General features: G+C 35.4%; 3 protein-coding genes across 5 annotated transcripts; 1 reads left to right on the top strand and 2 right to left on the bottom strand.

Annotated features, from left to right (window-relative positions):
* The first annotated feature begins 124 nt into the window (after window positions 1-124).
* Window positions 125-3,686, top strand: LOC111805381 (myb family transcription factor EFM). Of its 3 annotated transcripts, XM_087128127.1 has the most exons (5): window positions 139-284; window positions 377-442; window positions 1,402-2,067; window positions 2,328-2,404; window positions 3,113-3,686. In XM_087128127.1, exons 2-5 carry the CDS (start codon window positions 424-426, stop codon window positions 3,569-3,571), a joined length of 1,221 nt encoding a protein of 406 aa, XP_086984253.1. In that variant the 5' UTR covers window positions 139-284; window positions 377-423; the 3' UTR covers window positions 3,572-3,686. The 3 variants fall into 3 exon arrangements, with proteins under 3 accessions (XP_086984254.1, XP_086984252.1, XP_086984253.1); XM_087128128.1 differs by having other exon boundaries at window positions 125-442; window positions 3,121-3,540; XM_087128126.1 differs by having other exon boundaries at window positions 129-442.
* A 1,759-nt stretch (window positions 3,687-5,445) lies between these two features.
* Window positions 5,446-8,755, bottom strand: LOC111806093 (RNA-binding (RRM/RBD/RNP motifs) family protein). Its single transcript, XM_023691448.2, has 9 exons — window positions 8,585-8,755; window positions 7,929-8,027; window positions 7,359-7,822; window positions 7,163-7,229; window positions 7,007-7,060; window positions 6,620-6,688; window positions 6,438-6,503; window positions 6,286-6,354; window positions 5,446-5,904 (listed from the first exon to the last, which is right to left on the bottom strand). Exons 1-9 carry the CDS (start codon window positions 8,693-8,695, stop codon window positions 5,863-5,865), a joined length of 1,041 nt encoding a protein of 346 aa, XP_023547216.1. The 5' UTR covers window positions 8,696-8,755; the 3' UTR covers window positions 5,446-5,862.
* A 2,604-nt stretch (window positions 8,756-11,359) lies between these two features.
* GONST4 (golgi nucleotide sugar transporter 4) lies at window positions 11,360-13,053 on the bottom strand. Its single transcript, XM_023691019.2, has one exon. The coding sequence runs from the start codon at window positions 12,596-12,598 to the stop codon at window positions 11,579-11,581; it is 1,020 nt and encodes a 339-aa protein (XP_023546787.2). The 5' UTR covers window positions 12,599-13,053; the 3' UTR covers window positions 11,360-11,578.
* Between the last annotated feature and the right edge of the window lie 7,865 nt (window positions 13,054-20,918).

Here is a 20,918-nt window from a genome sequence, read left to right as displayed (position 1 = left end):
TTATTAGTGATTTTCAAAATTTTGTAATATTTCTCAAAGGTTCCAAAATTTGCCTTGATTCCTTGATTCCTCTCTCTCTCTCTCTCTCTCTCTCTCTCTTTTGCCTTTATTTGCCTTTGTTCTTTGCAAGAACTTACCCTTCTTCTTCTTTATTCCCTCTTCATTGAACAAAAAACCAGACACCCTCTTTAGTTAAGGTTTGTTTGGACATGAAATCTTGAGCTGTTTTCCTTAAATAATCCGAAGTTGAGAGAAGCAAAGAGTATGGATTGCAAGGCTGAGAGGTACTTTATGTTGTTGAAGTCTTTTGTTTGTGTTGAAGAAGATCATTCACATTCCCAAACACAACTTCAAGATTTGCTGTCTTGTCTTCAAGGTGAAAGACTCAAAATTGATGCTTTCAAACGTGAACTTCCTCTTTGCATGCACCTTTTAAACAATGGTAATTACCCTTTCGTTTCCGCTATTTTCGTGTTGAGTTTTAGCATACGAGAGATGTTCATGTAGTGGGACGGGGACGTGGACGGGAAGCCTTCCCTGTTTCTGTCCCTGTTCCCGCTTCTTATTTTAATCCGTATCTCTATGAAATTCTTCATCTATTTTTGTGGGGATTGGGGCAGAGACGGAAGCCTTCCTGTTTCTGTCCTCCAGCTTCTTATTTCAATTTTTATCTCTGCGAAATTCTTCATCTATTTTTCTGGGAATTGGAGCATGGATTCTTTGCTGAGGAATTGTCCGGAATCGAGTTCCCACGAATTCTCTAATGGATAATTTTCCGTTTATAATATAATATAATCTTATCTTCTCTCGAGCTTCGTTTAGATAACATGGAGAAATCTTTTCCTATTCTCTGCCTATTTTCCGTTTAAACGGGGATTCCTCATCCATTTCAAGATGGGTTACGTGAGTTAAATGAACATCTCTAGTTTTGATTCTCTCTACCGGTTATCCATTTAAACGGGGATTCCTCGTCCAGTTCAAGATGAGTCCCGTGAGTTAAATAAACATCTCTAGTTTTGATTCTCTCTGCCTATTTTTCGTTTAAATGGAGATTCTCTATCCAGTTCAAGATGAGTTCCGTGAGTTAAATGAACATCTCTAGTTTTGATTCTCTCTGCCTATTTCCCGTTTAAACGGGGATTCCCCATCCAATTCAAAATGGGTCCCGTGAATTAAATGAACATCTCTAATTTTGATTCTCTCTACCTATTTTTTGTTTAAACAGGGATTCCCCATCCAATTCAAGATGGGTCCCGTGAATTAAATGAACATCTCTAATTTCGATTCTTTCTACCTATTTTCCGTTTAAACGGGGATTCCCCATCGAGTTCAAGATGGGTCCCGTGAATTAAACGAACATCTCAACTGAATTAGGTTATTTTTTTGGGTTTGGTTTTATAGCTTTGGAGAGTTGTAGACAACAGCTACAAGCATGGAGAGTAAACAGCAAAATCCATCAACAAAATGGGGAAAAACCAGTTCTTGAAGAGTTCATTCCACTCAAACAATCAACCTCGCAACCCTCACAAACCCTATCAAACATTTCTGATAGGGCAAACTGGATGACGTCAGCCCAACTTTGGAGCCAAACAACAAATGATGAATCAAAACCAATTCTTTCCTCTTCCAAACAACAACAACAACAACAACCCATTGACCATCAACTTGGATTCATCCAAAAGCTTCATACAAACTCCAATAATCGTGGAGCTTTTCTTCCCTTCTCAAAAGATTCAATTTTGAGCCATACCCACTATTCTACTCCTCCTCAGCTTCCCGATTTGGCCCTCGCCGCTGCCCCCGCCACCGGTGGTGGTAATCGGCAAGAGGTTGATGGAAATAAATGTGGTAATTCCGATCACCACCAGCCGGAAAATGGTAATATGGTCACCGGGAAAGTGAATTTGGGCGGCGAGGGAGAAGTTATTACAAGTAATAATGCGAATAGTAATAACAATACTAACAACTCTACCACTCAGAATGGTCACCGGAAAGCTAGAAGGTGCTGGTCGCCGGATTTGCACCGGCGGTTCGTTAATGCTCTTCAAATGCTTGGTGGTTCACAAGGTGAGTGACAAAGGTTTGAGCTTTTTATTCTTTCAATTTGGATATGAAATCTCTTCTTTTTAGGATGAAATTGAAGTCCCAATGAATGCCAAGTTCGTGTCTTTTTGAGGAAATTAATGATTTTTTTTATGAATTTTGATTTATTGTGGAAGAAAATGAAAAGGGTTTGTTTTTTTTTTCTTTTATTTTTAAAATATAATTTATTACTAATTTTCACCTATTTAATTGGCAATATTTTACTTATTTTTTTTAATATATAGTTGCCACGCCAAAGCAAATCAGGGAGCTGATGAAGGTCGACGGGTTGACCAATGATGAGGTCAAAAGCCATCTACAGGTTTTTTTTTTATCTCTCTCTCTTCGAGACAAACAAGATACTGTTTTTTTATTTTTCGGGTAACCCCGCTTCTATTCATATCTTTCTTTCACTATTCTCGTCTCGGGGTTGCTTGGTCGGTCTTGAACCAACTCTGTGTAAGCTAGGTCAAGGCACCTGGTATAGGTTGGAGCTTCAAAACAGACTAGATTATTCATTTTTAGCATCTCGTCTTCTTTAGAGAAGCCTAACTTGAACATCTCGAACTAATGGTCCAGCTAAATTTTAGATTTAATAAATTCTTTTTTCAAGATTTATTTAATAATCATTGGTTTTTTTTTTTTTTGTCTTTTTATGAAAAATGTGCTTGTTTAATCCCATTTTTTTTTTTTTATCATTAAGTTTAGAAACCATGTTGGATTCGATAAAACAAAATAGATAACAAACAAAGATGATATTTATAAGTTCAATTTTTAAAAATAAAAAGAAAATAAAACAGTTATCAAACGGGACCTTAGTGATCGAAACATATTAATATTTTCTTTAAATTCCATCAATAACTCAACTTATTAAAAAATTTAAACAAAAATAAGAAATAAATCCGAAAATATTGAACTTTGTGATTTATTATAGTTTTAAAATTTTCGTTTAGATCAAAAAGAAAGAAATTAACCTAAAGAATAAAAGCTTTTATTATTATTTTTTTTTTTGTTTTTTTTATTTGCATAGAAATACAGGCTGCACACGAGACGGCCCAGTCCAAGCCCACAAGCGGCAGGAGCTCCTGCGCCGCAGCTGGTGGTCTTAGGAGGCATCTGGGTTCCACCGGATTACGCCGCGCATGGCAGAGCACCAGCCCTCTACGGACCACACCCAACAACCTACTGTGGACCGCCGGTGCACCAAGATTTCTATCCGCCGCTACCGCACCACCAGCTTCATCACCAGCACATGCTACACCAGCAGCTACAAATGTACAAGGCCGCCGCCACTGCTCAGCCCCAAATCTCGCCACATTCAGATGAAGGAGGCAACGGCGACCGGTCAGAGAGCATAGAGGACGGCGGAAAGTCGGAGAGCGGCAGCCGGAAGGTGGAGAGCGGCGGAGAGGGAAAGGGGAAGTTGGCGCCGGTAAGGCAAGAGGGCGGAGAGGAGAGCAATGGGAGTGAAATCACACTCAAGTTCTGAGTGTAATTAAGCGATTAATTAAGATGTGATTAGGGGGTTTAGACTAATTAATTTTAAGAGTTAGAAATATGAATATATTAGAGAGAGAGAGAGAGTCCTTTGTTATTATTATTATTATTTAAAAAAAATATATATATACAAGTCACTTTAATTTATAATTAATTAATTAATTAATTAATTTTGAACCAAAAGATATTTAAGGAGGGCATAATATATATAAAAATAAAAGTGCCCAAATCTTTATGTGCTTTTCTTTTTCTTTTATCTTTATGAAACTTTAATTTAAAGCCTCATTATACATTAAATTTGTTACTAACTTCACTTATTTTCCCTAAACTATATTTCATAAATATTATTAAAACAAATAAATATTTGTTGATAATATTTAGTGGAATTAATATAATAGGAAATCATTGGTGGAAAGAAAAAGAAAAAAGAAAAAAAAAAAAGGAAAGAAAGTGAATGTTTGTTTTCTTTTAACCCGTCTATATATAAATTGTCTAATAAGTCTTCAAACTCGTACCTAATAGATCTTTGAAAAATTAAAAAAAAAATGTCTAAAGGAACCTAGAACTTTCAATTTTGTGTCTGATAGATCGGTGAATTATAAAATATATAAAAGTTCATTAGAAAGTTTAAGGACCAAATATATACAAATCTCAAAGTTCGAAGACTAAATCTGTAATAGAACTCCGTAGAAAACACGACACAATATCAATAAAACACAACACATGATCAATTTCTATGAATATAAAGAAAGGGAAAAAACAAGAAAAAATCCTCTTACGTCCGGAGCTAGATGGAACCAATGAGAGGATTATATAAAGCAATCAAAGTTCAAGGACTAAATAGATACAAATCTCAAAATTCGAAAACTAAATCTGTAATAGAATTCTATAGAAAACACGACGCAGTATCAAGAAAGCACGACACAAGAAAAAATCCTAGACTAAATCTGTAATAGAATTCCATAGAAAACACGACGCAGTATCAAGAAAGCACGACACAAGAAAAAATCCTAGACTAAATCTGTAATAGAATTCTATAGAAAACACGATGCAGTATCAATAAAGCACGACACAAGAAAAAATCCTAGACTAAATCTGTAATAGAATTATATAGAAAACACGATGCAGTATCAATAAAGCACGACACAAGAAAAAATCCTAGACTAAATCTGTAATAGAATTCTATAGAAAACACGATGCAGTATCAATAAAACACGACACAAGAAAAAATCCTAGCTAGATGCAGCCATTGGGAAGTTGAAGGATTATATGAAGCAATCAAAGGTAAAAGGAAAAGAGAAAATGGGATAGGGATAGGGTGGCTAAAGCTTTGCCTGCCTCTCATTTGTTTAAGCAAATCTGAAGCTTTTTAAGCAGAGAACTTTCCACCTTAGGCTTATTAGCCACTTTGCTTTCACTTTTCTCTCTTTTAAGTTTTGCTATTGACGAGAAAGGCCTGTTTGGAACATTCCCATCCCCACACCTTCTCTGTTACTTTTTACTTCATTATTTATCTCATCTTCTGTCAGGCTTCAAAGATAAAAGGCCTCAAAGGGGATTCTAAAACTAACAGAGATGAGCATCAACAACAAATCTATACACCCTCTACAACAAAAATGTTCAGTATAAAATTCTAAAATGTCTTTTCAAGTGTACCTTTTGATGCATTTCAACACTTTTTCTTCCACGACCGTATTATGCCAATCAAAACCGAAAGCATATCCTCGTCCTCTTCGGTCTCGAACCCGAAGTTGGCATCCTGTTATGTCTTTTTGCAGTAAATCCTGTCCAGGATTCACTTTCCAAGGAGAATTTACCAAAGTTTGCTATTCAGATGTGCTAAATTGTAAGTAAAAGATAAAGAGGGGTAGAAATTTAATGATATAACAATACGGAAGTCGGTTTGAAATATGTCATAATGTTCTTAGAAAAGGATTATAACCTAAACTTCAAATTTGCATTCATGGGAAGGAACTTCAGGCAAGCTGGAAAAACACTATTTGGAAGTTAGAATTAATTTTCAGCATATATCTTTACCTACCTAACTTGACAACAGTGAAGCAATGAACCACTGAAGATGCCAATGGCAAGTAAAAACATGTTCATAGTTGATTGTGAACGTACCATGAAAGAGAGGGACAGCTTAATCTTGGGAGAAATTAAGTTACAAACAAATTCTACATCACAACTTGTCATCAGTATCAACAGAAGACGACGACTACCCCGACCAGTGCAGCCTTTTCAGCTTATGACTGGAACTGCAATTAGCTGGAACTTCATACTTCATCCAACATCACTTTCTATTGCAGTTGATTCAACTAGAGCCTGTAAAGCAAGCAAATGGTAATGGTGTTTTATTCATTCATGGGCAATGTCAAAAGAATGAATTACAAGCATCCTTGGAGAAGAGTAATCGGATACAGAGACGGTCAAACGTAAGGCAATAGCAAAAAGGGAGATTTAGGAAATGTTTATGCATGCTTACATAGGTATAATATGTGATAAATCTCTGAGAACTATATACATAAAATATATATACATAAATCTCTTCATATCATATAATAGCATATGAGATTCCCTACAAAATATTGAAACATAGTACAATTTTTCTAATAAAATCCTGTCCAACAATTTCATCCATGAGCACATTTTTTCTATTGCCTTCGAGAGAAGAGAATGAAGGTGTTTTAATGTTGAAACACAAACCTGAAGTTCTTGTTCACTGATTTTAAGTCTCTCAGAATAATCCTTCACTAGAAGAAAGCTTTTATGGAGCTGCAGTTAATTGCATAACGAAACCAAAATCATCATTTCCGTTATAGTTTCTAGACAACGTAAAATATTAAACAGGTAGTTACCTTGGTCAGCTGCATCTGACGGAATGAAGAGCGCTTCTTTGCACTGATCAACGCATCTTCCAGTTTCTGCATCCAAGTCAGTCGGGCATGAACTGGATATCGGTTATAAAGCTCGAAGGACAGGATAACAATGAGAACACAACAAATGCCTCATGGTTGCAAGTTATAAAGTAACTTTTTACCTTGGCTTTCTTTTGCAACTCAACCACAAGTTTACCCTTCTCTCCAGTCCTCTCCTCTATTTGAGAAATCTGAAAAGGAAAACTTCCAAGGCATTAAATTCAAGTGCAATCAAGATATTTACAAGAATGATCCAAAACAAGTACAAAACATTGCACAAAAACTGTAATTAGATTCAAATGGAAGTATGAACTGCAGCTAAATATAATACATTGGCTTAGTTTCTCCGCGAGCATGGGTCTTATATTTGTTTGGGACCTATATGTATACATATATATTCTGAGATTGAGAGCGTTAAATTATGTCAATCCACATTATAACTTCTCTGAAAATTTTGCCAACCATTTCCATAGAAACAGACCTCTTGGTCAATATACATAGAAACAGACCTCTTTTCTAAGTTCTTCAAATCTTTCTGTTGATATCTCCAGTTGTTCCTTTAACTACAATGCAAACAATAGGTGCAAAAGTTTCATTAGATGCTTACTAGTCAGTTGTAATCTTTTAAAGGAGAAAATCTAAAAGGTGAAAAATGTTAAGCATACTTCATGGATATAATCATCACTAGAATCAGATGAAAGTTCCCGAGCAGTTCGACCTTCAATCGCAAGACTGAAAACAGAAGCCATAATAGCAATCATATAATCATGGCCAAAAAGTTACTCCACTTCCTCCATCAAAGACAAAAAGAAATTTATATAAGATAACTTAACATTGGTTTCAATAAGTTTGATGACTCACCCGTTATCTCTCCTAGAGAGTTGATCTCTATCACTCCCAAGGCTTTTATCATAATCATCAGTGTTGTCAATGCCTCCACCTCCATTCCAATCTGCATCGTGATCCTTTTCCCAATCTTGACCATGGCTCAACTTCAAATCACGTTCCTGCTCATTAGCCTTTGGAATTTTTTCCAACTCAGGATTCCTATCTAACAATATATCCTTTGGTAGATCACGATCTTGTGAATGCTCATATGCTCTTTCCTTGTCCAGATCATGTTCTCGAGACCGATCACGCTCTCTAGACCAGTCATTATTTCTACCTCTACGACGATATCTGTCATGCTCATAATCCCTCCCTCGATCTCTATCCCTCTCCCAATTCACATCCCTCTCTACATCGAACCGATTACTTTCTCTACCAAACCTTCCACCACCTCTAGTATTCACTCCATTAACTCTGACAACTCGCCCTTCAATAGTCTAATTCAAAGCCTTACAATGTTAGGAGCCAATACTAAAAAACATAATGAAAAATATATAAACAACCAACACCTAAAGATTCGTTTCCAGCAATAAATTAACATACCCTTCCATCCATGTCTTTGATGGCATCAATAGCAGATCGAGGGTTTGTAAAGGTAACAAACCCATAGCACTTTCCTCTAGTACTACGATCATTGATAATCTGATGACAAGATCAAAGTGTCCAACTAGAATTACATTTTGAATCGAAAACACATGAAACAAAGCCATTCAAACACATAAAAAGTTCGACATGCCTAACTGAAGCATTTTAGCAAATACATAGCAGACACAAATCATGGAAGCATTTTACTGAAACAAAAGTAAACTAACAACTGAAAATCTTCACCACAAATCCAGTTTTTTCCACCATGTCACAACTCAGACCAGGTATAAACCGTTGATACATTTTTAGAAGGCATGCTTTATTCTCCAAGAAACCTACTACCAACGTCTTAACTCCTAAAAAAACGTCATAAGCCAGAAATTTTGGTTTGAATTACTCTCTGAACTTGAAGAAGCCTTGAAAAAAAAAAAGAAAGACAAGAAAACCACTCACAAACTTATATCCAAACAATTAAATATTCCATCAGAAAGACCTAAACAGCTGCATAATTCTGAAGTATACAAGAAGCAACAACGCCATTATCTACAGTCGTAAAAGAATAATCGTTACACAAGAAGATGGAAACAGCGAACACGGTTGGTGGAGGAATTAACCTTAACAGCGACGACGGCGCCGTACAAATCGAAGATTCTGCGCAAGCTATCCTCGGTTGCGTCATAAGGAAGGCCACCGACGTATATCGAGCTATCGTCGTCCACCGTCATGACCACCGCGAAAATCCAATCTCAGGGAAATGAAGAAAGTGGGGAAGAATACGATTGGACTCCACAATTGCTCGTTTGTAGGAACCATTCACCGACATGTCGGAAGTAAGTGCCAAACCTAACGACACATCGTCACTCCCTACTTTTTTTATATATAATATATATATTCGTATTTAGTCCCTGAAATTTTAAAAATATTTAATAGACCCATATATTTTCATAATTTTCATAGTAAGTCCCTGATATAGTTGCTTAGTTTAAGTCTTGGACGTCTCGAACTAGTTTCTTTACCGACCCAAATAATTAATAATTTGCTTAAATGGTATTATTTTTGTTGTTAATTACAACTTCTGGCCACAAACTTTTAAATACTTGTCCAATATGTCCCAAACTTTACGTTTTATTTTTATATTTCAAAGTCTCTAATAAATTAAATATTTATTTAACATAAATGAAAATTTTAATTCATATACTTATCAATTAATATTTAAAACTTAAATGAGAACATATTTCATTCGAGAGAAACGTATAATAAAATGAACCCCATAAAAAAATAAAAATAATAGCGTTAAAATTCTCATTTTTGTTTTGAATCCATTTATATAATTATTATCGTTAATTTTTATAATTTAATTAAAAAAAATTGACATGCAATTAATGGTTTGCTCGAAGACTAAAATAATTTTCGACAAAAAATTTAATAACTAAAACACAATATTTAAAAGTAGACGAACTAAGGCATTCCTTTTGCTTTATATCTCCGAGTGGCAACTGCAACGTAGAATTAAAAGTATTAATGTAATATTGTCCGAAAGTTTAGAGATGACAAATGAAGTAAATACTAAAGTTTTACGGATTAAATTCATCCCTATATTTTAATCTTAATTTCAATTTGATCCCGTCATTTAGTTAAACTTACCATTTTAGAACATTTTAAACAAATATGAAATTTTTTTAGAAAATCTAATATAAGTTAAATAATATAAAATACTAATAAACTTTGAGGTAAATTACAATTGTACCCCCATGTTTCGAAATATTAACTTTAACGGTTGAAAATTTTTAAAGAAATTTTTAAGTAAAATGAGATAAAATAGACGTAAAAATTGACAGGCATACATGACATCACTCATATAATTAACATAACAACAATGTAGAAGTTGATTTTTACGATATCCTTAAAATAAATGTTAACATCATAACGCTTCGACAAAGCTTGGGTTCGCTTCATATTCTTATGTTCAGAACGCTTCGATATATATATGTACTCGAGTTGTGGGTGTTCGGTTTCAGCTCAGAAAGTGTTCGACAACATGCAAGACAGAAATGTGGTTTCTTAGGCAACCATGGTTAGTGCTTATGCACAGTGGGATCAAGCAGAGAAGGCCATTGAACCTTTTGAGATGGATGGAGCTTGAGAACGTGAAAGCCAATGAGGTTGCTTTGACTCACGTTTTGACTGCTTGTGTGCCATGGCAAGGGATTTGGAAACCGCGCACGAGAACATTGATGGCAATGACCATGGATATCATAGCGTTTTGATGACAACACTATTGGAAGATTACTCTAAGTGTGACTCGGTTTCCATTGCTAGAGAACTATTCGATAAGATGCCTCAAAAGAACTTGTTCTATTGGAATATCATAATTAATGGACATGTACATAATAGCAATTATAAAGACGCTGTGAGAGATTCCACATCAGTTAAAGAGGGTAACGAAACATTCTTTATAAAGGTGTGAAAACTTCTCCCTGGCAGAGGCGTTTTAAAAATCTTGAGGAAAAAGAGAAAGTCAAAAGAGGACAATATCTATTAGCGTTACAGAGACATTCCTGCTATTTTGTGGGGGTCAAACACGAAAGGTGCAGCCATTTGGGTGCATTAGGTTTTCAAAGAACTTCCTGAGAAAGATGTTATGACTTGGACTGCAATGATCCTTTCCTTGGCTTGGGAGAGAAGAGGCTTTGAAGTATCTCAATGAGATGCAGAAGAGTGGGACGTGGAATCTCACAATCCACCTCCCTTTGGAGTCCAGCGTCCTTGCTGACACACCACCTCATGTCCACACCCTTCGAGGCTAAGCCTCTTGGCTAGTACATCGCCAAATGGACAATATCTACTAGCGGTAGGCTTGGGCTATTACACGTTTATAAAAGAGAAGTAATTATTCGAGCCCACAATAGATTTCACCATTTTAAGGATGGGAGTTGTTCATGTGGAGATTTCTGGTGATATCTTGATATGAACTCCCTAATAGAGAATTAGAGTATACTCAGTTTGAGACAAACCATAAGGTTCAAGATAGAAACAGACTGTCTTAAGATCAAAGTCCTTGCTCTTAGATCAAAATTCAAACACTCCACAACTAGGATGATCAATCCTTACCCGAAAAGTCTTGGAACGTAACTCTCGACTCAGGTCTACACGAAAGGAAAGGCAAAATGACTCTTAATTCATTAGCCAGAGCAAACTTGAAGAAACAACTTGAAGGTAAAGGTTTATATAGCCTTTCAGAGACTCCTAACCAGCCACACCATCGATATTAGCGACGTTTCGAGGGTATACACGATAATATCTAGTCCATGTCTCAGGGGTTCTCAGTTTCAAAGATTAAAAAAGATACTACTAAGAACAAGCTACAATGTTTATGTCAAATGAATCCCTGAGCTAAATGCATAAAACCCTTTCATTAAAAATCAGAAGAGTAGTAGAGTAGTATACATATAAAATCCTTAAAACTAGCATGTGTGAATGACATCCCATGAAAAATACTTCATCAATAATAAGATCAAAAAGAAATATCCAATACCTAAGTTCATATAGGTTCCAAATAGCCTACTTTTTATCATAAGTAGCCAAAAATCTAAGTTCCAAGAAAAACTTCATACGGAGGAAAGTTTACCAGGCTTGCCACGATTCTCCTCGGGATCGTTATCGTTTCCTGTAGGCTTATCTGCGGTCGACGGGGCACTGCCAACTCCAGAAACCGATTGCTGATAGAGAACACCCCCTGAAATTGTGAAAAGGAGGCAGACCAAACCAAATGGATTCGCGTGCTTATCCCAAATAACGACATTGATAGCAACTGTTAAGAACTTATTAACGACACCAGTAACCGTGAAGGCAGTCGCTGAAATCGCCTTTCGTGCCGCAAAACCAAAGAAGCTTATGAGGAAACCAAATACACAAGATAAGGATACTGCATAAAATGCATCATATTGAAACCAATCTCCTTTACTTGAACCTAAGGCAGAGAAAACATCAACATACTCTCCAGTGATGAACCAGAACGCAGGAGCCAAGATCAAGGAAATTAGATTATTGTAAAGCACAAAACCCCATGTGTTCAGTCCAAGATTTGTAACCATATGTTTGATGTAAACCATCTCAGTAGTAATTGTCACCAAATAAGCAAATGCCCATGAATAAGCAGTCAAAGTAAATGCAGAATCTGTAGCTACATACCCAACAGCTCCACCCAAAATGATCAGCAGCGATCCAAACGTGAGTTTAGATGGACAGGGTTGGTGTCTAAACGCGGTATCAGCAATGGCAACTAAAAGGGGAGTGCAGGATCTGAACACTATGAAGGTATCCACATTAGCATGACGAAGAAGATTTGTGTTGGTAAAGATTGCTAGATAGAAGACAAACGCGGCAGGCAAAAACTTCTTAGCAGTTGCATATATAAAGGGATCATGATGCAAAAACCCAAGTTTCCCTAAAACCCAAACTCCAACAGCAGAGGTTAGATACTGGAGAGCCGTCAAAAGGCCAGGATAGTTAAATTTGGTAATGGCGAACTTGTTTATCACAGCAAGCAAGCTCGAACAAAGCGCATAACCAATCACAAGACCGCTGGTTGTGAAGTACTGTTTCGAATCCAATCGAAGGGAAGACATTGTTCTAGTATATACTCAACGAAAATCAACGCCCAAACTTCGCTAACTCAAGAACAAAACAAAAAGAATCACGGTGGCATACGGATCAAGATCGAAAGAGAAATCAAAGCACAGAATCGGAGATACTTATCCAGATCCTCGAATTCTCCACAAATTCAAAGTAAATGGTAAATGGTGAGAAGAGGAGGTTCGGATTACCGACAAAATTTGGTAGCACGGATCTGGAACAAGAATGGATGGAAATTTTGTAATCGTACAGATGCGCCAATGATGTTACAGCGGAATCAGAAAAATCCAAAGACCCAATGAACACGGAGAAAGCCAAATGGGTGTGGAGCCGAGTGTCTGAGGCTCGAGAGAGAGGGATCTGATCTTTATTTGAATGAATTACAGAGACAGAGAAATGAGGAAATTACAGGGAACTGCTCACAGAGGAGAAATCAATGGGGATGCTGGAGATGACAGAATGAGGCCCACGTAAAGCCCATTACCTCGTGGGAAATATCTCACATGTAACGACGTCGTATGGCGTTTATTTCTAGAATTACAAATTTAATATAAATTTCCAATTTTATTCTTTTCTCTCAACTTTTTACAAAACATAAAATTCAAATTAATTTATTTTTGAACTTACTATACATTTTTTATAATTTAATAATCAAATAAACATAAATTCCAAAATTTTAAAATTAAATTTATAATTTAACAATTTATTTATCATTTTAAAAAAAATTAAATATATATATATATATATATATATATATATATATATATATATATATATATATATATATATATATATATATATATATATATATATAGATATATGAGATCTGGCTACTCAAGAACCTATTCAATGAACCCAACTAATACAGTTTGGGTTGAGTTATCTGATTTCACCGATGGACGCATACGTAAGCATTTGTTTCATGCTTGTTTGAGTAATAATAATGAGATTCTCGACTATCATGCTAAGAATAGCTAGAATTTTTAGAAGAAGACGTCATTTGTTTGATGAGAAATAAGAAGGAATATCGAAAATTCGAGTAGCTGAAGCTAAAACAGCTACTTTCGAAGTAACAGAAAGAAAAAGAACAATTGGAGCGCGAGAGTCGAAAAGAGGATTCCTCACTTCTTTCTCTCGTTCAAAATCGTGTATGAGACTTTCGTCTTGCACGACCCCTAAGCTAAACTTATGTAAGTTAAGCTGAGTTCAAATAAATGAAAAGTTTATGGGTTGATTTGGTTCGTGGGTTTCCCTAAATTCTTTAACCCGTTACGTATCGTCGTCAGTCTCACGGTTTCAAAACGTGTTTGTTAGGGAGAGATTATCACGCGTCTGTCACGGAGAGGTTTCCACACTCTTATAAAGAATCTTTCATTCGCTTCTCTTGCAAACGTGGGATCTCCGATATACATATATTTCTTTTAATTTTATTTAATTTCATAATTATCTTTCGAATAAATGTACGTATAAACATTTTATTTTTATTTAAAACAAAAATTTGAATAAATGAATTCATTTGTCCCGAGCTAAACTTCAAATATTTTATGATTGAGTTGAGTTGTGTTCATCTAAATACTTTAGAAAGCTCATTATGAAGCATGTGACATGGATCCGAGACTCTCGAGAGCATGAAATGACATATAAACTACCGATATATAAGAATAGACATATACATCGTTTAGTTACTTCAACTTAAACACTGCTTTATCTCTAGATATCTCATATCCCCTAAAGAAAAACCCTTCTAATGATTATATCGTAGTACTGAGAAATTTGACAATTAGGGTTATGCAGCTGGAGCGTAATCATAACCTCCATCATCGTCATCGTCATCATCTCCTTCTCGTTCTACGACAAGTGCTAAAGTAGTAAATTCTCTACGGTGCTTGTCATCTTCAAACGAATTGTTCTTCATCATCAAAGCAACCGACTTAGAAACGAGAGCCATGTTGAGAGAGAGCGAGAGAGGTTTAAGAGTTTCGATTGAGTTACGAGTAGAGGACGGGGAGAAGGGGTTTAAATAGGGAGAGAGCGAAAAAGGTGAGGTTTTAGGGCACAAGGAATACACGAGGAAGATTGTGGGTAATGGGCAACAAAGAGTGTCCAACACCAACTCTCATGTGGTGTCTTTAACCCATTGCCCACGTTTGTTCATCAAGTGGGCTCATAAAGAGACATAGAGAAAGAGATTCGTAGCATATTTTTTGAAGGGAGCTTCAAAAGGAAGGTGGTTGGATGCTTTCTTTTACCCAAATTATGTGATCATTGTTTCGATCGCTTGTGACCAAATATACGAGATTGGATACTATGGAGCTTGTTCGTTGTCTCGTATTGATTTGATAGTAAGGATAATCATCTTCATTATTGGTACGAGACGTTTGGAATGAGGTAAGAAAATAAAGTTAGGAGTGTTGGAGAGGTGAATGAGTGTCAGGAAGACGCTGGGACCCAAAACGGTTGGAGAGGGGAACGAAACATTGTTTATAAGGGTGTGGAAATGTAACAGCCCAGATCCACCGCTAGCAGATATTGTTCTCTTTAGGCATTCCCTTTCGGACTTCTCCTCAAGGCTTTAAAACGCGTCTGCTAGGGGAAGGTTTCCACACCCTTATAAATGGTGGTTTGTTCTCCTCCCCAACCAATGTGAGACATCACAGAAACCTCTCCCTTGCATACTCGTTTTAAAACATTGAGGGGAAGCCCAAAGAGAAAAATATATGCTAGCGATGGGCTTGAGCGGTTACAAATGTTATCATAGCTAGACACTGGGTGGTGTGTCAACGAGAACGCTGGCCCGGATGAGGTGGATTATGAGATTCCATATCAATTAGAGAGAGGAATGAGTGCCAACGAGGACGTGGGCCCCAAAGAGGTGGATCGTGAGATCTCACATTGTGTGGAAACTTCTCCCTAGCAAACGCGTTTTAAAAACCTTAAGGGAAAGCTAAAAAGGAAAGCCGAAATAGGACAATATCGTACTTTTGTGAAAATTTATGTAGAGAGTTCATTGTCCTTAACGTGTTGTATGCTAATTCGGTTAATGTAACGATTCAACCGCATCACTGACAAATATTGTCTTATTTGTACTCGATTTTATACTTAAGCTCACTCGAGTTTTTTTTTTTTTTTTTTTTTTTTCATTTTAAAGAACTCGTATCGAACAGAAACATTGTCTTTCCTTTAGATATTACGTATCTTTCTTCATTCTAGAACCTAACGTGCGAGGACTAATATTCATATCTTCTACATCTCAATAAAGCTAAGCTAATGTTTAGCGTTCGTTTGTGTATGTCATCTTAGGTTGGCTTTAGGATATGTTTCGAGAATGATTTTGAAACAGATAAAGTTACTCGAAACATACTTTTAATCATTCAAATTGACGAAAATACCCTTGCAAGCTAATTCAAAAGGCATTTGACAATGAAGAGAGACTCTTGAGAACGTAAAAGGGCAAATTATCATAGATATCTTCGGAGTACAAACCAAATGTATATATATACAAATGGGTCACTTTTCAATTATCTATTTCTATCTCATATTACGGAAAAAGACAATAAAACTCTTAGTATCATTCTGATGGTCATTTTATTTCTGATATAAACTAGACAGTTGAGGTTTCCACACCCTTATAAAACAAGGACGCTGGGCCCAGAAGGGGAGTGGATTGGGGGCATCCCACATCGATTGGAGAAGGGAACGAGTGTCAGCGAGGATGTGAAAACCTCTCTCTAGCAGACACGTTTTAAAAACTTGAGGAGAATCCCAAAAGGGAAAGTCTAAAGAGGATAATATCTGCTAGCGATGGACTTGAGTTGTTATAGTGTTGGTCTATGCAGATAATCTTCACTCATAGAAGTAGTTCGAGACAATTAGGTTATATAGTCGTGTCGTGAAAGTTGTCAGAGAATATCAAAGTCATCAAGTGTCGAATACAAACTTATCAGCGTACAATACAGTATGTCTTAGCTAATTGCACTGTATATACTACAACAGTCTTGTTTTTCATGAAGTTTTCTTCTTTCTACGCTCGAAGACTATATTTGTATCTTCAACTAAACCTATAGTTTATCTCGTGAAACAGTCAAATTCAATAATTAAAATGTACCTTATCTTAATATTATATATAATATGATGATTTGTGTAAACATATTGTATATAACTTTATTTTAAAATTATAAATTTGGAACTAATTAAGAAACTTTTTTTTAAAAAAATAACTTTGTGATATTTACTTTAATGCCAAATTCCAAAACTTTACTTTTCAAAAAAGTTATATGTATAAATTAATTCAGAATTAATTGTTTAATTAGTAATGATTTAATATTATTTTATAGTGGTAGATGAAATTAAAAAAGAATTAAATAATTTACGCTTTTTAGTCTTAAAATTTTCCAATTTTTAATTATTTTTTCATATATTTTTTTTTGAAACGTTTAAATGTTTAGTCAAATTTCTATTTTAATTATTTTTTAAAATTTAAAAAACAAGTAGCTAAGAACGCACGTGCTTGAATAAAGATCCAACAAAGTCCCTTTCACGAATTTTAATTCGGTCGATACAATTATAAATAATAAGACATTATTTTATAACAGAACGTAATGCATACAATGCATGAGCGATATTTATCCAAACAGAACGTAGGGGAAGACATAGGTTGATACATTTATGAACGATTCAAGGGGATCGACCCTAACTCGTTATGCCAATTTTCTCGATCACCCCATCATACCTCCATTCTCTCCCCAAAACCCTAATTTTTCAACAATGAAAACAAACCCGCTACCCTTTCTCCCACTTCGTAGTCACCACCACGGTCGTCAGTTCAGATCTCTTATCGAAACTCAAGCTGCCGGAGCAAAGTCGTAGCCATCGTCGTCATCGTCGTCACCATCTTCTTCGACCATCGAAACGGGAGCAATATAACCACAATCACGTCTCTCACGGTAGTCATGTCGACCAGCTCCGAGGCTCGTCAACCACGAAGCCATAGGCTTAGAAATGGGAACCATGTCAAAGAAGGCTAAAGAAAATGAGTTGAGCGAAGAGCTTTTGAGAATAAGGTGTGGTTTAGTAGTTTATATATAGGGAAAGATGAAAAGAGGGGAGGGGTTGGGTTATGAGTGGGCTCGTTGGTGGCGCAAGGTGGGCACGAGCCAGAGTGAGGGGCTCGTGATGGTGCACTTGAGTGCCCAACGCCACCCACCAATGGCGTTCAATGTTGGTATAGCCACGTTGGATTCAAGTTGACATGTCATCAAACACGTGGAACGACAAGTTTTTTTCCACAAACAAATCCCAAATGAAAGAATCTTGAGAAAAGAACCATTTATATGAAGATAAGAATAGAATATAATCTATGTCTTTTGCAACAAATGTGAATCAAAACATGTAGAGATATTGTTACGAGATTGAGCGGAACTTGCAACCTTGCAACGTGGCTTAATCACTAGACGACACGTGAGGTCAACGTTGACCATAGACGAGTTATGTCCAATAGCCGATTTGACTGTGGGGCACTATCGATGAGTAACCTAATACCCACTTTGTACAAATCGTGTAGACATATTAGAAAAGCTTTGACACGTACTCTCATATAAAAATGACTCGTGTAAGTATGTAAGTATTGGTTCTAGAATATGGATTCAACTTTCGTTAGTGGCCGACAATGACAACGACAGAGCAAGGACAAATGAAAGATAACTCCATAGAAGGGAAGGGAATATGGTAAAGTCAAAGGGTCAAAATTCCTATATGTAAACCGTCGGGAACTACTGCTCAATCGAGAATAGGTCAAAGGCTTGAGCCTACCTCATAAAGGAACGGGAATGAGAGGTTCCATATTGCTGAGCCAAAGGGCAGCATTTTTGTACGTGATCGTAGTATGTCGTGCTCGTCTTTTCTCAAAAGTATCTTTTTTTCTTTTTCTTTTTAGGAACAATATAGATATATATATATATATATATATATATATATATGTATATTATTTAAGGCATATTCTTGGATATTCCACAACTTATAATAATTCGGTACTTGGTCCCAAATGAAAATAATTAAGAAAAAGAAAAAATAATGAAAATATTTTATTAATAAGGAAATGAAAAATTAATAAATGTTTGCTAGAAAATAATATTTATTTTTATTTTCTAGTTAAATTTATTTTTTAAGATACATTAAAATTTATGGATCAAATTGAAAGTAAATTTAGTAATAATAATAATAATAATAATATTTTGAAATTAAATTATATTCCAAAGTAATATTTTCTAACAAATAATTTTAATTATTTTAAAATTTGAAATTGTTTAAAATATTATAATTCTAAAATACTTATTTAATTAATTACGATTCTATTTTGGTTCCGACAAATTATAATCCCACGTCTCTAGCTTACCTCGTACTAATAATTGAATATTATATTATTTGACTTTTAATTAAATATTAAAAAAAGAATTTAAACAATACAAAATTCCAAATATTAATTTGAAACCTTTTGACTTTGAGGGCTAGAAAGCAATAATAATGAAGAAGTATGCATGTGTTATATTATTATTATTATTCTTATAATTTAATTTTAATTTTAATTCACGAGAAGTCGAGCTGCATTGACCTGCTCGAACCCTAGATTTCGTATAATTGATAGCTCTCTTCTTTAAAGCTTATGTCGTAGAACTCGACACTGGGTTACTGACCTATCTTCTCCTCATTTTTTTGTACGATATCACTCGGTAAAAGATAACCAAGTGGGTTGCACGGATATCAAAAAATTCACGTACTATCACTTATTTTGTTGAGAAAGATATCGAGAAGACCCTTGATCTGTCCGAGCTCCCGTAGCCTTCTTTGTTTAGTCCGTTTATCTTGAATATAACGTACTAAAATTCAAATATTCAACGTAATAAAAACTATATGGTTTCAAATATATCGTAGGACGATAATAAGTAATAGCTGAAAAGATAATGAATTGATAATAATAAAGAACAACAAGAAAGTATATTTCTTAATGAATTCTCTCGTTTTCCAAAAGACGAGACTTATTTTTTTAAAAATAAAAACTAAAAACAAAATGAATATTCATCTGTTCTGTTCTTTTTTATTAGGGAAAATTTAAAACGATAAGGTTATACTCAACTCTCGTGTAATAATTTATCCATGAATCAAGCAGCTGGAGCGTAATCGTAAATTGGATCTTCATCATCACCATCATCATCGAAGCATGGCCTTAGATAATATGAATCGATACTGTTACGATCTTCTTCGGTGTTCATCTTTGTAGCATAAATAATGTCGAGATCAGTACCGTCATCCTCTCCTTTGTATGAGTTGTTTACGTTCCAACGAACTGCAATCTTGAAAACGATAGACATTATTTTTAGTAGCGAAGAGAGGAAAGAAAGATCGAGATTTGAAAGTTAAAAAGGGATGAAAATATTGGAAGCATTGAGTGAGGTATTTATAACATCGAAGGTGAGGGTGAGGAAGAATGAGAGGTTGACTTTTATTTTTCAACCCGACATTAATTGAAGAGTCAACGTTTAATTTAATTTTTAAAAGTCAATATGAGGAATTTGTTTGTTTGTTTGTTTTTTTATTTTTTTTATTTTTTTTTTTTACATTAAATAAAAAGCCAATAAGAGTATAAGGTCATGGATTAATGCTTTTAATTTGAAAATTAAATCAATGAGTTGGATTCATGCTTTTCATTTTTTATTTTTACGATGAGGTTTACGATGATGTACACTTGACTTAAGGGCTCGAGCATTTATTCTTGAGTAAACTAGGTTGGTTAATCTTGTACACGGGATGCAGCCTCTGGTTTGTTCAACTTGTACATTGGATTGATCTTTAGTTTGTTGATCTTGTATGTTGGATCTACCTTTGCAACCGCTAAAGTTCACTGCTAATAGATATTGTTTGTTTTGACCCATTATGTATAGCCATCAACCTCACGATTTTTAAAACGTGTACACTAGGGAGAGGTTTTCACACTCTTATAAATAATGTTTCGTTCCCCTCTTCGATTGATATGGGATCTCACAATCCACTCCCCCCTGGGAGCCTAGTGTCATCACTGACACACTATCCAGTGTCTGGCTATGATACTAATCCAAGCCCACCGGTAGTGGATATTATCTGTTTTGATACGTTATTTATTGTCATCAGTCTCACGATTATAAAATGCGTCTACGAGGGACAGATTTTCACACCCTTACTATCTGTTTTGAGAGCTTTCCGTGGGTCGGTAGACTTGGACTTCGATAACTTTTGACTAACCCCGATTGGCTTAGACTTTCGGATTTAGGTTTTGAGCCAAAT

The sequence above is a fragment of the Cucurbita pepo genome, chromosome 11, assembly GCF_057944985.1.
Source record: "Cucurbita pepo subsp. pepo isolate OVF chromosome 11, ASM5794498v1, whole genome shotgun sequence".
NCBI lineage: Eukaryota > Viridiplantae > Streptophyta > Magnoliopsida > Cucurbitales > Cucurbitaceae > Cucurbita > Cucurbita pepo.
Note: the sequence above shows the minus strand (reverse complement) of the source record. Positions and strands in the feature narration are given on the sequence as shown.

Bases quoted from the DNA above. Each gene is read 5' to 3' on its own strand.
- LOC111806093 (XM_023691448.2), bottom strand. From the start codon at position 8,695: ATGACGGTGGACGACGATAGCTCGATATACGTCGGTGGCCTTCCTTAT. The intron at 7,823-7,928 runs GTATGTTAATTT...GCTTTGAATTAG, and splicing joins TCAAAGACATGGATGGAAGG to ACTATTGAAGGGCGAGTTGT. The intron at 6,504-6,619 runs GTAAAAAGTTAC...ACTTGGATGCAG, and splicing joins AGTTGCAAAAGAAAGCCAAG to AAACTGGAAGATGCGTTGAT.
- LOC111805381 (XM_087128126.1), top strand. From the start codon at position 265: ATGGATTGCAAGGCTGAGAGGTACTTTATGTTGTTGAAGTCTTTTGTT. The intron at 2,068-2,327 runs GTGAGTGACAAA...TTTAATATATAG, and splicing joins AATGCTTGGTGGTTCACAAG to TTGCCACGCCAAAGCAAATC. The intron at 2,405-3,112 runs GTTTTTTTTTTA...TTATTTGCATAG, and splicing joins AGGTCAAAAGCCATCTACAG to AAATACAGGCTGCACACGAG.
- GONST4 (XM_023691019.2), bottom strand. From the start codon at position 12,598: ATGTCTTCCCTTCGATTGGATTCGAAACAGTACTTCACAACCAGCGGT.